The following is a 16,727-nucleotide window of genomic DNA, read 5'->3' on the forward strand; positions in this document are numbered from 1 at the left end:
TAATGTGTGCCTGTATGTGTGACAGGAAGACAAAGAGACATAGATCCAGGGGACTTTACAGGACAGTAATTCATAGTATACAGCTTGTGTGTGACATGTCTGTGATAGGAAAATAACTGGAAGGTGTTCTTGTGTCCCTGTTTGGGTTTTGGATCTTCGTCTGTGAAGTCTATAATTGAAAATGAAATGTAACTGCTAAGAGTTAGTTGGGTTCCAGATCATCCGTCAAAAAAACGTAAATGTTTGTGATTAAGATCTAAAAGCCCGAAACACAGTCTTGATTAGTGATCAAACCTTTATTTATTCTCAAAAGAACATTGAGGTCTCACTCAATTCCAATGCTCTCAAAATTACGAGAATTGCAAGCGTTTAAACAATACAACAAATATAATCATTTAAGACAACCACAGAAACCAATTTAAACACGAGAGAGGTGTGAAGAACATGATGTCCATTGTTGTGTGGGTCATTCCAGATGTGTTTGTTCAACACCTTATTTGCTTCTATGAAGGTTTCTTCTCTGATGGGCCCACTGCCCAACAGAACTGTAGTATTGCTTAATATGTAAATTATGTAATCTGAAACTTGTTTCATGGACATTAAGTGGATAGAATTGAAAACCCTAAAATCTGCAATAACTTCAACTGTAGATTTACTTACTCACTGGTGTTATCGAGGCTCTGTTATCTCAAATCAGTGCCTGATTACAGAATTATTAGTTGATTCGGAATTTTCACCCTAACTAGCATTGTTTCCTCCTCTCGAGATGCTTGTTTGTGTTATTTTACTCTCAGATGAATGAAGCTTTGGACAAAAGCGTCTGCCAAATGAATAAAAGAACTGATACATTTCAGAATATGTTATGAATAGTAGCGATAAACAGGATATAGGCTTAGACAGTCTAAGAGATCACCCTTTGTTTGTGTTTTCTACAATCAAACCAGCTGGTAGCAACCTGGTTGGGACCTGGCGGCTTGAAATAATCTCTTAGGGGAAAAGCCAACAACTATTCTGATCCCTTTGCACTGGCAGATGTCTAAATAATGTTATTAAAGTCACTGGTCAAGCTTACAAAAAGGTGAAAAAACACATATCAAGCAATACGACTAGAATTTTATTCACAGAAATTAATTGTTCCTCAACAGTACAGCTGAGCTGTTAAGTTCTGAGACGTAACAGGCTGAGTGGTTGTCTCAGCATCCACGTTACTAAAGAAGAACAGGCCCTCAAATAGACCTGATGCTTAATATGATTGAAATGGCAAGTTATCTAAAATGTACCCTCTGTACAGTTATTATGTAAAGAGAATTGAGCAATAGTTTAAATTGCATGTTTGAAACCAATATTTTGCATCTAAAAATAAGAATAGTTTTATTTTGAATTATATTACAGCCATAAGCTGAAAGTATACTTGCTGAACCGGGCTGGATCGAAGGTTACAACATCAATTTAACCACAGAAAAAGAACTGGTTACAGATCAAAAACGATATAAACAGCTCAAAGGAATGAAAACAAAGGTAAACGTCTTGAGTCTTGAGCTGAATGTTACTTTGGACTCTTCAACTGAGCCGTCTGAGAGTTTTGTTAAAAGTGAAACGAGACGTTCAAAGATGCAGCAGTGTCCTTTTTTTGCATCACTGTTACTTCAAGGAGACACTGAGGAGAACTATCTACGGTACACCTAAAGGGACAAAACAGCATGTGATTAATCATGGTGAAAAGAAATAAAAGGGTTGATGTGTCTGTTGTTTGTTAAAACTCAAACTGTCCCTTAAATGCATTTGATTTACACAAACGAGATTTGGCAGGAACATTTGTATTCTGCAGATATAACACAGCTGTGTTGTATGTATGAACATTAAACGAGAGACTACTGTCACTATATTCTTTAGCTCATATTCTGCATGTATTCAGTTATACATTGACACTCTCCTCTTATTGTCTTTCTCCACAGGAACCTCTTATACAGCCTACCAGGGAAGTCTCCTCAGTTTTCCATCCTTAGGTTCACACAGGAAGCCGTCCTGCATTGCAATGTCAGCAGCAAAGCAGCCAAACACAACTCTGCAGACAAGGAAGTCTTCTGCCACAGCACCATGAACCAGTCTCTGTCTCTCATTCTGAGGGCCATCCGTTCAGCTGAGAGGCTGGTGAGCTTTGGCTTGGACTTGTTTGAAAATTACCCAAGTGATGCAAAATGATCCTGACTGACAGAGGTGAGCTCGGATGCATTCGAGGGCATAAAATAAAAATTTGCCTGCTAATTAAACTCCAAAATCTCAATTTACCCTTAGTTCTGAGAATCAGTCCAGAATAAAAAGACACATTTTAAACATTTTATTTAAATTGTCTTCACATGAATCGTGGGGGAATTTTTTATTTTTTTTGTAATTGATGAATGTATTGAAACAAACTTGTTGCACAAAAGCCTTAAAATATGCAAACAATGTGAAACAATGAGGCAAATCTAATCATGCTAAACGTCCTTTCTGTTAAAGAAGACATGCTGATCTTTTACTATCTCTTTTATTTGATAAGCTGATTGCTCTGATTTATCTTTTATTCCTTTGGAAAAATGGCACAGGTGTTTTTTTTTTTTTAAAAAGAACACTAAAGCACCTTTTCAAAAATGAGAGTAAAGAAAATGGACAAATATTTGCACTCTGCATCTCAAAAAGTGTAATAGCCTTTAAACTCAATTTTTTATACATGTTCACACTTAAGTTGCATGATATTGGGGTTAAGAAGAAAAAGTGAACCTGGATCATGTTCAAGCCTGAGTGTCTGCTTTTCAAAGGCTCGATTCATCAATTCATAACCCAGGTCTTCGTCTTCTAAACATTGGTTGTGCTAAATTTACACCAAAAACATTGAAGAGAGTAGGAACTTGTACAAGTAGCATAAGCTAGCTCCACCCAGACCCCTACCAGTTTCTGACCCTTGATAGACTTTTTTCGGTCCGAGGCAGATTCAGTAAAGTAAATAATTATAAACGGTTTTCTGCCGAGATGAAGGTGTGATTGTTCTAGTGGGAAACCATCTGAAGGTTGTCTATTAACAAAGTATAGAAACTTTTTGTTTTTTTCTTATAACCTACTTTACCCCCAGGATGCTTTGAGTTCACTACACTGCATGAAGAAAAATCACATCATTTACATCTATTTTTTGTTTTTAATTATCCAAATGGATAAGTGAAAGAATTGTTTGTAGAATTTAATTTAAGGAACAAGCCATGCATTGCCATGGTAACAGTATTACTGCAGCTAAAGGGTGTATCTGAATAGTAAGAGAATGGCTTAATACATGAATAACTGGTATAAGAATGTGATGTAATTGTTACAGTCCTCAAGTGAAACAAACTCATGCAAAAGGGATTCAGAACATATTTACTATGCTTCTACCTTTCCTAATTTTAGCCATTTGGATGCAAACTTTTCAATCTCAACAGTTAAGGAGACAACAGAGACAATTCGAGTGGACCGAGGCAAGATTAATTTGTGGCCCCTAAAGCCACCTTTATGTTGTCCTCTGTCCCATCGCTTGTCCTCATCCTTTTATGACTCTTTTCCTTCAGTGACTTTTATTGACCAACTTTCGAATAATGTATATGTTGCTAAGCGAGGCAATGACAGTGAATGCTGTCAGATGGGGCCCCATTAGGGAGGTTTCCTACTGTCATTGCAAAATTTGCACATTTTGAGCTACTGCTGCTTTTTTTAAATTTTCAGCTCAAAGCAGCTCCTATTGGCCTGGGGGCCCATGCATTTGCATGTCTTGCTTGTTGACAAGCATCGTCTCTGGGAAACAATGTCAACAGGGTGCAAATGTCTCCACAAGATATAGATAGTTTAAAAAACAGTTCTCTCTGAGTCACGTTGATTTGCTTTTGTAGCTTTCTGCAGAGGAATCTACTTCCAGAATGAGCTATGCAGGTTAGCTTTTTTTTGTTGTTAGCCAGCTAGCCCTTAGCTCGGCTGGGTGTGGAAAGTAGTATGAACATCGTCTTTCCCTAATCTCTTTAAGGTCAAGGTGTCTCCTTGTGTTTTGTTGTAAGACATATTGTAGGTAGTGGATCTGCAAAGGATGTTGCAAAAAAAAAAAAAGATATCCACATCTACATAAACAAGAGCTAATGCCAGAGAATTGTAATGTATTGACACAAGGGCGTTGTACCCATCTGTAATATCAGCAGAACTTGACAAACAAACTTTTTAAATCAGAATCAACCATTGCATGGAAACAGCCAATTGCTACTTGGAAATCCAGTTGTGTTTGGCATTCATAACAATGTCACGTAATAGATAAGATAATACATTTTTCAAAATGCTTTAGCACAAGCAAGTGAAATTAAACTGCAGATTGGCATCACAACACAGTCATTCCAGAGGGATACATTTAAAACCATTATTCAGTGTTTGACAATTGGACCTAATCTCCACTCACCGCACTCCTCTGTTTTCTAAATGACTCTGCAGACACTCTGCAAATTCTTAATATTTTAAGTGGTAACAGTCAGTGTCATCTCTTAGCCTCCTCTTTCTTCTTTGTATTCTCCTCACATTCTCTCCCTTATGAATGCCACCATGCAGTGATCTCTCTCATTGTGCAGCCAATCAGGACAAGACACTATGGAGTCCATGGCTGACTCTCTGGCTCTAAAAGCTTGCACAAGCCTGCAGAGAGAAATTAGCAATAAGTATCTGTCCCTTTACTGTTTAAAAAACTAATTAACAATATAAAATGGTATTGAAATAACATGGTTAATGTGAGAAAAATTAAAGGAAGAATGTGCAACATTTGACACATAAAGCAGAAATTAAGTGTATTCTCTGTAAATGTCTCCCTGAGTCATGACTCAGCCCGAATCCCACTGGCTGTGTTGTTGTCGGAGCCGTGTTTATGGCTGGGTTCTTATTTTGTGTATATAAGCTGTTTTAGTCAAAGACTAGAGAAAAAAAGAATAACATACACACTGCTTATTTCAATTCCAAGTAAGCATATCCCTGCTTTATGTGTACATTTAAATGAAATTGGAAGCTACAAGCTAACCGCATTAGCCTGCTAGCACAACAACACAGGCCACAGTTGACGCAGATCGAGCCAAGTACAATTTTGTCTGCCACTTGCGCTAAACTCAATCGTGCAAAGTCGAGTGGGGGGTTTTGTTTGTTTTGGTTTTATGCTGAGCGAACTCTACTGCATCAGAAAATTGCACATTCTTCCTCTAAGTTAAAACCAAATTGTTCAATACAACCAAGCAAGGCGGCGAACCACAAGCAGCTTGAATTATCCTTTCAAAGGAAGTCATGTAATTCAACATTTATGTAAACGGCTGGTGAGTGGAGCTTCAGGGTGTTTTTTTGTAGCTAGGCATGATGTGTCATAGAATAGGGTTTGTGTGGAATAAAGTAGTGCTGTGTTTTTTATACTACAAAGAGAATTGTTTCATACCTTAAATTATTTGTAAAACTTTGAATGTGATTTTTTAAGCATGAAGGAAAGGTGAGATTTCACAGCTTTTTGAATATCTTAATGGGTTTGACTTTTGTACAGTTAATTTAAAATGTTCTTTGAAATGAATCACAATCTGAAAAGAAACCAACAGCAGTCTGCACCTTAACCTGCCCAGTTAACCAGTTTATTCTCCTGTTCTGTCACAATGATGCATTCAAATCAGCCTAAAATGATAGTTTTTTTAAACTACATTTAAATTCACAGCAAAGATTTGATAAACAATATTTTATAAAGTAAAATTGTTGATGTGTTTAATTGTCCAGTTTGCGATACCAAATTATTATTATTTTTTTTAAAACAAACTTGTCAGGGATGAAAATGATAAATGTCCGTGCTTGATATCATGTGCCTTCGTGAGAATGAAATGCTTTAAACTAAAGACAAATTGTAAAGCAAACAACGATTAAGCTCCAAATGTTTGCATTTATTACAGGAAATCACCAATTTACCCATCACCCTTTCCTAAACTAATCCACGTGTTTGTTTGCGTAACACTACTTGATGCAGGCATTTATGTGTGTTTACACTGCACATAACGGCAGTGACGAGTGCATATTACTGCTATAAATTAATTTGAATTTTTTTCTGATGGCTAACGGTTTGCATTTAACAGCTTGTAGTTATTCAGGGCACAAAAATGAACCTCAAACGTCAACATTTACATTAATAAACTAAAATTAGCCTAATGTCAATTGGGAATGTACCTCCACTAAAGCTTATGTAAACAGGAACAAGCAATATTCTTCCTAGTTCGCTGTTTCAAATTGATTAAAGAAATGTGAGTTAGTGGAGCAATGGTAGTCCAGTGGTTAGTTTTACACGCCTGGGTTCGAGTCTGAACCGCTGCTCCTGTCCTGCATGTCATTCCCCTTCTCTCTTTCTCTCTCTGATACCTGACTCTGTCTATTTACACCATCTAAAATGCAAAAAAAGCCCCCAGATATACTTTTGAAAATAAAAAGAAACAGGTGTTTTAAAATGTTGTGAATATTTTGAAAAAATGGCTGAAGTACAAAGCAAGCAGCGGACAATAGATTCAATAAGCCATGCAGCATAATAAGCTAGTATGATGCCTGATCGCCACCTTTAATGGAAAATCTGCATTTGACTAAAAAACATCAGTCGTTATTCAACAATCTGAGAATTAACTGCACACTAATACAGATAGAAAACAATTGCATTACAACCATCACAACATGTAGAATATAAAGTCAGTCTAACAGCATGTATCGTTTGCATCTGTTCAGCTGTTTGCATGATACTACATCTGCGCAGAAATACTGTGCTATCACTTCATGTTCGTATGCAATAATAATGTCCATAAAGGTGTTACAGTAAGTGGTTCCCAGCAGGTTTTTATGTTTATTTTTTTCTCTAAATTCACTAATTTAATGTTAGTTAAACATTGCATTACATAAATGTGATTTGCAGTAAAAAAAAAAAAAAAAAAAATGCATTCTTGCACAAGTAGGGCCTAACCCCTACCTCTGAAGAGCTCACATGTTGAAAACTACCAGAAGTGGTTGAACCGTGTGCTGTTTACTGTGTACAGTATTTATTTGATTATTTGGAAAGATTAGTTGGATTGGAAGTTGTCCATTGTTCTCACAGACCCCTTTTTCTAAGACCCTAAACTTTTGTTACATTTACAAGTCTGTTAAATTGCCCATTACCTTAAAGTTCTTTAAAATATTTATGTGAATCAGTGGTAGAGGTGGTCATCTCTCAACCAGAAGATTAAGGGTTCGATCCCCAGCTCCTGCAACCTGATGTCTGATGTGTTCCCAGGCAAGACACTTGACCCCAAGTTGCTCCCACAGCTTCATTGGCGTTGGTTGAATGTGTGTTAATGTGATTAGTAACTTCTGATTGCCACTTTACATGCACCTCTGTCCTCGGTGTGTGAATGTGTTGGTGCGACCTGCAGGGTAAAAAGCGCTTTGAGTGGTCATAAGACTAGAAAAGCTCTATACAAGCTCAAGTCCATTTACCATTGGACCAGTGCTTTTGAAAGGGGAGGAAGCCCCTGCTGATTCAGCACCATGGACAGCGTCAGCAGTCACTGAATAACATGGTGAGTCTGTTTTCACAGCTTCACTTTATTTAGTTTTAGACAGTTGGGGTTCCTGGATCAGGGGCTGTCAGAGGAATATGCCTTTTCACCAATTGGGGAATAGTAGGTCTAATGGGATCTTGAAATAATGGCCTTTCAGAACAATGGCTTGGCACAGTTAGGTTGACCTAATATGCAATGCTCGATCTTTCTTTTGTTCTGTTTTTAATGCTGAAAACACTGATGTTTTGTGAAACTTGCACAAATTTTGTGAAATTGTGAATGTTGTGTATTTTGTTATTCTGTCCTAGTTGCACATAAACAAATCAGAAATTGCAAGGTTTTAATTTTGAAAGAAACTGACTCTTCCTCTCACTTTAATAATGTTATTGTAACTTGATCTTATGTTCCTTATGGCCTGGTTTCTATATGCATGACCCTTTCAACTTATGTAGCTCTTACCAGACTTTGTTGGCATGTTTTTATTCTCTGAGCTGTTCAAGTCTTGTTGACTTTTTTTTTTTAAAACAATAAAGAACATTTTAAGCCTCTGTCCTTGTTTTATGGTAACTTTTATTGTTTTATGGTTAACTGGTAACACCCAGGAAATACAACTGCAAAATGGATGGCAGAGAAGTGAGTCTATTTCTCATGCAAATAATCTTGTGGAGCAGTCCGCAAGTGCAAGTAAATAAAGAATAATTAAGAACAAGGAAAGAAGGGAACATAGGGAACCTGAAAGAAATTGTCTTTTCAGGACTAGATGCTAACATGTAAAAACACATATTGAGAAGGTACTTAAAAGAGTCAACAGAAGATACAGACTTGATAGCAGGAGGGAGGCTGTTCCACAGTTTAGAGGTTTTAACTGAAAAAAGCAAAATCCCCTTTGAGCTTTAGCTGTGAATGAGGGACAGCCAGGTGGCCCAAGTCTGATGATCTAAGGGGCCTATATAAGGTGTATGGCCCGAGGTCGGCAATATGGGGGGGGGGGGGGGGGGGGGGGGTCTATAGACATTGAATAATAATGGAGGAAACCTGAGTGATGTCACCCATCTGTTACTGCAGGGGGCTTTGGAGTCTCATCCATGGCGGTCCCACCCTGACCCTTACAGCAGACTGACAGCTGGAGCTGAGGCGGGATTAAGCCTCTTGATAAAACAGTTACATCACGCCTGCTTGTCAGTCAGGTCAGCTACACCCCTATTGTGAATAACGCTTATTCTTCATGAAATCAACACACCCTCGTACGTGGTGTGCTGATCGATGGTGTGCTTTTTTTAAAAATACGTGTCACTTAAAAAACTTCAGGATTTAACCCTTCCGCATGGGCTTCATTTTTCAATAATGGGCTGACAGTGTGAACACAGCCTGAGTCTGTGGTGCTAAATGGTTGTGTTCTAAACAGAGAGTTGGATAATAAGAAGAGGGGCACTAATGATATTTACTGATAGGGAAGACACATGGTTTTACAATTAATCGTCATGCATCCTAAATGTCAATCCATATCCTATTTCATTCTTCATTTATACTGGATATTGCACAAATCACTATGCTCTATTTTAATCACTTTATGATCTATAGCCTTGAATATAACTGAGTTTAGGACAGTTTCGTCTTATATTCACTATAATAAACCATACTTTAGTTTATTTGTTGACTGGTCTGTTATTTTTTTTCCAATTAACTGTTAAATAAATGTTACATTTATTGAATAAATGCATTAGTAGCCTGTTAAGTTACTTAAAGTATAAACATGTATGACATATAGAGACGCATAAATGTAAAATATAGTTTTTGTCAAAAAATAAATTTGACTTACTTTGTCATCCATGACCTGTGGTTAATCTTTTTTAAAGAGTATTGTGGAGCACACTAATGTCCTTTAAACATTTTACACATAAACGTATATAAAGACTGAATTTGTGCCCTGGTTTTTGAAGCTTTATGTTAACTTCTGGTGTAGTGACTCTAAGCTTATGTAGATTTAACTTAAAAATAGTTAGCTGTGGAGTAGCTGGGTCTTGTATGAGATCCAGGAAGCTACCTTCTGTTAATTTGATTTTCCCATGAGCTATTTTGAGCTACTTTTCATTAATCAAGCTGAAGCCGAAGCCCGTCATCATCCATGCACAGAAAATCATCGGGCGCGTGCAGCATCCGGAGGACCGTGCGCGTTCCCGCGTCGCCAGAAAGAGGGGCGGGCATGAGATGGAAGCTGTGAAGGAGAATATAGGGTAGTGAAAATGATGGCGACCGATGCAGAGGAGATCAGAAACCAAACAAGCCCCTGTCCCATCCCCGACAACAGTCTCAGCACTCTGTCTATCAAAATTACGCGGAAAAACCAGGACAGACACTGGAAGTTGCGGTTTATATACCTGCAGTGCTGTGAGTACCGACACACAACGCAACGTTTACAGTCAAACACCGGTACAGGCCACACAGACCCGCTCAGGATGTATTTATGAATGTGACAGAAATGTTTTCCGCACACGATAGCAGGCTATAAGAAGCGGAGCTCATATTCAAAGTGTTATTGAGGGATGGGACTGCTGGCAGATGACGTTTTAACGCTCGCGAGGGTTAACACGAATAAACCTAATGTACATTAATAAATAAATCCTGCTTAAACACTAAAATTACCATACTTAGCAAATTGTGCGCTTCGTTGAATAAAGAGGATCAACAGTGTAGTTGGTCTTGCATTTAGCTCGCCATTTCCAAGTGGACTTAGGCTACTTTCTTTACATGTAACTTTTTTTTCTTGCCTGGCTGCCATGACAACAAAATGTATCACAGGAACAATTTAATAAAATTTAATCTAATCCTGCCGATTAAATTCTGTTTTGGGAACAATAGGCATATTTGCTGTTTGCCGAAAGTTCTAAAACCCTACTTTATGAAAGCCAACCCCTCACTTTGATTACTGTAATACAATTAGCGGATTTACCCAGCCATGAATGTAACCTACCTATCTCAAATGAAAACAAGTTTATGTCACATACATGTTTTGTTTACCAACATAATCTTCTGAAATGAACACAGCTATCATAATATTTGAACACAAAAAACTAATATATGTAGCTACTTTATTGTTTTTAAAGCAGCTGAATGCTCGGCAGCACTTCAAGTGAAGTCAAAGACAATTTCCCAGGGGACAATAAAGTGTATCATATCGTAAATTAGGCTATTAAGGATCTAAATGACGGCTGACCGAGTTCAACGTCACCACCACTGTGTTTACATATAGATGAATGTCCACATTTGGCGTTTAATGACGTTTAATGTTACAGACAAACTATTTAGTCCCAGTTAGCTTGTTAGCAACTGGGACAAAACATGCTTAATCAGTTACTTTGATGATAAGAACCCTTGTCACTCAACACTTTTGGACATGAATGTAGGGATTTGTAAAGCCTTTTCACACTCAACTTTTTTCTTGTTAGCTACTACCTCTTTCACATTGATATTTCAGCTTAAGGACAAAATGTCTGAGCCACCAAAATCAAAAGCCATTAATGTTTATTGGCGTCATTTCGTGTAACGTTCCAGTCGGAGTCCTCTCCGTCTGAAACACAACATATTGAGTCATTAAAATATGTGACTGTGCAGCTATAAGAACATGGACAGTATTAAAAAAGATAATGATGACGTGTCTAATGTGAGACATGGTGGAAGAGCCCAAAGCAAATAGAGGATTGATAAGAGAAACCTGAAATATGACCTGGCTGATTTAAAACGGCAGCTTATTTCTAGTGATGATTGGAGGTCTGTGGAGTGCAAGTGATGGATTTGAATGCGACAGAAAAGTGACCGGCGTCGTCAACCATCGATATGGTGACAGAGAGGCTGCTTGATGGTGTTTATAGTCATTCCATTGAATGGTTTTACAGCTGCCTCACTGACTGTATAAATGGACTTTCTGGAAATATGAGGTGTAAACAACAGAGCTTTTGGATCAAAGTGAAACTTGATGTTATTTTCTTTAAAGGATCTAATATAAATCATTTATGGTATAAAGTATTTTAAAGTTTCTTGTAGTTAAAGCAAGAACACTTGACACGCAAATACAGCAGAAATCAAGTCTATCCTGTGAAAGTGTCTCTTCGAGTCCTGACTGTCATCAGTGAGAAGCTCGAGTCCCGCTGGCTGTGTTGTTATTGGGCCGTGTTTGCATCACGTTTACATAGACGGGACGGCCTACTCCTTCTTGTTCATAAAAGCTGTTTTAGTCAAGGACTAGAGATAATATAAGTCCTAACTAAAGAGCGCTAACATTAGCCTGCTCACACAACAATGCAGGCCATAGGCAATTCTCTCAAGCTGCTATTATGTGCAGCTGCAGCCTTGTTAATAACACCTGTGCAGTGATTTGTAAAGCAGACCCGATGAAGCCACGGGCGAAACCCGAGTTTGTTTGAAAATGAAAACTAAATAAACAGAAGAAGCAATTCAGCCTTCTTGTGTGCAGTGAATCCACTTATTTGCTGCTAAGCTATTCTCTGAATCCTCCAATAATACCAGGGTCTTATTTGCTAACCTGCAGAAAGTACCTTTATATGAAAGAGGCATTTGATAAGAGGCAGACGTTTACATCAAATGGTCTCTCTTTAAAAAGTTTCATTGCGCATACAAAGTGAGTATTTTGGACTTTTCTGTCTGTCTGTCTGTCTGTCTGTCTGTCTGTCTGTCTGTCTGTCTGTCTGTCTGTCTGTCTGTCTGTCTGTCTGTCTGTCTGTCTGTCTAGACGTGAGACTGTAGGAAAGGAAGGTTGAGTGGTTGGAGTCTTTTGCCTTTGCGCCTCAGAGTGATAAGAGTGAGGTTGGACAGGTTGCAGTGAAAGCTCAACAGAGATATCACGGCTGGTGTGAAAGTTAAGCTTGTGCTGCCTGTTGGGAACTTGGGCTCTCTTCTTAATGTTTTCTCGTAAATTGAAATTGCCAACCAGTCCTTTTTGGAGTCTCGTCACTTTGTGGCTTAAAAATTACTAGAGCATTGACTCGACACCTCTTTGACGTCATCTCAACAAAAAAGTGAGTTTTACACGGTTGTATGTGACGGTTGACTCCATATTATATTGACTGGAGATGCACCCATCCACTTATTTCAGTTCAGTTCAGTTTATTGCCATTTGTAGTATAAAACCACATTGGAAAGCATGTACAAGAGTTACAACAGTCCAACTACACAATGACACAGGACAGAAAGTTTAAAAAACAGAGAATAAAAATAAGGAAAAGTACGGAGACAGTAGAGCCACATGAAAAACATACCCGTAGTTTGCTTCGGCTGCGTACAGCGCATGGAAAAAAAAACTATTTGCATGACAGGATTAATTGATTCAGGTATTGATTCCTATATATTTCAACAACAGTTAATAATGTTTTTGTTGGTTTGATGTGTGAGGGTACACAAAGCTGTAGTAAATATTTCTTGTTCAAAGAGCAACAACCTAAATACAAAGTTCAACTATTGCAAAGAAATGTATTTGAATTTGTTTATGCTTGCTTCATATACAAACAGGAAGCAGCAACAACCATGATGTTTTCAGATTAACTCTTTTAAACTGAAGTACTTTTGATCGTCTCGAAGGAGCTGTTCGAACTCCTCTGATTGTTGTCATGGAGACGGTTTGGGGGCATGTCCTCCAGTTCAGTCTGAACGTCAAGACTGTACGAGCTTTGCCCAATCAGCTTTCTTAATTGGTGATGTGATTTGTCATTGTGAGTCCAATACAGTATCTCATCCATATATTATGTGAATATTGGACATGATACCATTACTAGATCAGATCTGTTCCATCTCCAATATTGACCAGAAGAAAAAACAATGTACTACAAAAAACATAATGTCCTACTGATACAAAAATATATGGAAAAACAAACTTGATTACCAGTTACTAAAATAGACAGTTGAAGAATTAGGCCATGGATATTTACTAAGAGTTTAATACCCGTTTTATTTAAATGATGTACTCGGTATTGAAGCATAATGGTTGGAGTCAAACCAGAGGACAATTTTGAGATTTGGCCTAAAACTGTAAAAAATGTAAAAACACAGGAGCTTTAATGACAGCAGTTTTTTGTAAAACAAGGTCATGTTTAACCATTTAATGCATTTTAAATTATAGAAACACTTATTTTCGATTCCCAAATATATAGGAAGAAAAGCTCGATAAGATGAAGCTTTGGACACTGACATTGTTCACTTTGAAAAACCGTACTCAGACTTGAGTAGAAACATCAGATAGATTTTCTCTTTTACGGTTTGTTCACGTCAGTTTGTTCTAAATACTTCCATTGATCTGACAGAGCTCTGTGTTTTCTCCTCTAGATTTCTTGACCATCGCAACAATACTTGGAACTGGAATCCTGGGTGAGTAATTCTGTTATTACATGAGACTAAGTAGATTCCTTTGCTCACCTCCACTGGTCACTTGTTGTCTTAAATCAAGGACAAGGCCTCTTCTCAATCAGACCATCACCCCTCAAGGTTTATTTATTTCATAGTGCATCAGTGTTTTCTTGAAATGCAGGAGTATGACGTCATGAGGAAGAACAGCTGCCTGGTTTGCGTCACTATGTACCTCAGCACCTGGGCGCTTGAAAGACACAATGAATGGGAGAAGCGTTTTTCAAATGATGTTGGCATTAGACTCAACGACTACCAACACTTTTCAAGTGATTCCAAAGTCACAGACAAATTTCTAAAGTCGTAATAAAACATCAGAGTTCTTCGTGAGTTAGGTCTCTGAAATTTTAATTATAACTCAAGGTTGGCCTCGTCATTATACTACCATCCCCATATATACGTAAGTAGACTAGATATATTTCTGCTCAAAAGGTGTTGTTTCTTCTGAGCACATGATGGCAAATCTCAAAATAAATCTCATCGTAGTCTTGCAGTTCGTGACCCTGTAAGATTTCCAGTCTTTGTCAAATCTGAGAGAGTAAAAACTCTGAGTTGATGACACTTTGTCTTTAGATGTGAGAGGGTGTCTTATGTTAGTCTTTTTGTGTAAAGTAGGCAGGAGGTGATGGTGGCTGCTGAACCTTTGGTCATGATGCTGCATGTCTCAGCATTTGATACTGAAATACAGGACGCAGCCCACTTGTTTAAATACTCTTCTTCTACACTGTTTAACAGTTAGCATAATATCAGCAAAATCCCCACATTGACTCTATTTATCATGTGCTTAACAATTACAAACTCAGTCCTGGAATAAAACATGTTACTGTCAGGCTCATGTTTTATAAAGAACATGAGACGTACATTATAAAACAGTTAACAATAGAGAGTAGGTAAAGATATACATCTGATGTAAGTTGTTTGGAATCAAAGTGGCTGCTAAATGAATTGTAGTATGGAACAAAATCAATGAAATATTGACTTAGAATAAATGTACAATATGAATAGTGTTCATGTACAGTAAGAGGCAGGTGTGTAACCATAGAGATGTATAAAAGTGAATGTACTAAAAATTGTAAAATTCTTTAGGATTGGGCGGCAGGAGCTCAGTCTATAGGGACTTGGGTAAGGAACAGGAGGGTTGCAAGTTCAAGTCCTTGTGCGGACCAAAGTATGGAAGGTAGTTAGGTTGCAGGAGAGGTGCCAGGTCCCTTCTGGGTTATTGCCCAGTTGCCCTTGAGCAAGGCATCAAACCTCCAAAAAGCCCTGGCATGTTCCCTGTGTAGCAGTGTTGAGCAGCCCCACTCTGACATCTAATGCATGCCCACAGGTCGTGTTTGTGCGTGTGTATAATACGGTCTCTCAATAACAGAGTGAATCCAGAACTTTCCACAGGGACTAATAATGTATGTACACAAAGTTATGCAGTTGCCTATAGTCTGTATTAAACCTGTGCACCCTCCAACATCCTGACAAATGATTGGTTCCCATCTTTTTTTACACTGTCTCTTCAGTGTGTCACTATTATGTTTTGAAACCTGATTGTACTGACTTTAGCTTCTCTGGGTGTGAATGGACATTTTTCTCTGACCTGATATAAGGTACCTAAAAGTTTGCTGAGCTATATTTCTATCTCTTGTGGACTTCCTTTTATTAGATCAGTTAGTATTGGAACATAATCAAGCCGCTGTCCATCTTTTGGCTTTCATTGGCAGAGCAAATTTCCCTGTGGTTTATGAAGTGTAGTTAACACAAGAGAGATTTTTGTAGAGGTGGAAATTACATGGGACATTACATTTAAGTGCTTTGTTTTCAGCAGGGTCTTCATGTAGTTCCATAAAGGTGGAGCCCTTCCAAGTTAAGACTTGTTCAATCATTTAAATCTCATATTGAAATCAGCACCATCCATTAAGTTTTATGGTGAGTTGAGGCCCGAAGAGGAAAGGAGTGTCTGAGAGAGAATTACAGGCTGAGACAGTGATAGACAGGAGGGGCATATGTGCATATGAAATGTAAGACATTGTCTCGTACACGTCTTTGTTGGAAATCAAAGTCTAAAAGCCATTCTGTCATTTCCATCTGTAGGTCTTCCAGTGACGATAGCCCATGCTGGACTGGTGCCTTTTCTTGTCTCCTTTCTTGTTGGCTTCTTTGTGCAGGTAGGTAACATGTGACCTCAGTCCACTCATATTATCAGTGAACCTGAGGATGGTTGGCTGAAATTCAAGATTTTGTCAAGAAATTGGAACCTAATGTAAAGTAGTCTGACGAAAGTGTCAAGGAAGGTTATGGGAGGTCAAACCCAACAGACGAGGTGAGCATTTATTTATAGTGATAATTTCCACAACACATGTTAACCTAATAAAACAACAAAAGTTCAAAGACAAATAAGATAAATGAACACATACCTAAATCATATTAAGTACTGTGTTCATAGCAGCACGTCCTCACCCCTTTGCGGCAGGTTTTCTCCAAAATGCTCAACGTGTGGTTTTTAAAAAGCTACAGTCAAAAACTACAGTGCAATCTCAAAACAGTATTTCAAACACCAGGGCCAAAGAGAAGGTCTTCAAATTCAATTAATCTTTATATGTATCAGGCTTATTCAGAGCAAATTCTGTCAAGACACTTTACAAAGAGCAGGTCAAAGACCTTACTTTTGGTTTTATTATAAGACCCGACATTCATCCATCATGAGCACAAAGCAACATTTAGCAAAATTAAAATAGAAAAATAGTCTTTTAAGAG

The 16,727-nt window shown here is 38.0% G+C and overlaps 2 protein-coding genes across 2 annotated transcripts in view; both read left to right on the forward strand.

Moving 5' to 3' along the window:
• Positions 1 to 2,900, forward strand: part of naaladl2 (N-acetylated alpha-linked acidic dipeptidase like 2) — a 539,711-nt gene extending 536,811 nt beyond the window's left edge. The window contains exon 17 of the mRNA XM_079350063.1: positions 1,956 to 2,900. Coding sequence (XP_079206189.1) covers positions 1,956 to 2,202 — 247 coding nt within the window. The 3' untranslated portion in view covers positions 2,203 to 2,900. The remainder of the gene's footprint in view (positions 1 to 1,955) is intronic.
• A 6,831-nt stretch (positions 2,901 to 9,731) lies between these two features.
• Positions 9,732 to 16,727, forward strand: part of LOC306827927 (uncharacterized protein) — a 69,518-nt gene continuing 62,522 nt past the window's right edge. Inside the window, exons 1-3 of the mRNA XM_079350050.1 lie at positions 9,732 to 9,959; positions 13,905 to 13,946; positions 16,065 to 16,138. Of these exons, the coding sequence (XP_079206176.1) occupies positions 9,815 to 9,959; positions 13,905 to 13,946; positions 16,065 to 16,138 (261 nt within the window). The 5' untranslated portion in view covers positions 9,732 to 9,814. The remainder of the gene's footprint in view (positions 9,960 to 13,904; positions 13,947 to 16,064; positions 16,139 to 16,727) is intronic.

This window comes from Symphodus melops (assembly GCF_947650265.1).
Source record: "Symphodus melops genome assembly, chromosome: 8".
Taxonomy (NCBI): Eukaryota; Metazoa; Chordata; class Actinopteri; order Labriformes; family Labridae; genus Symphodus; species Symphodus melops.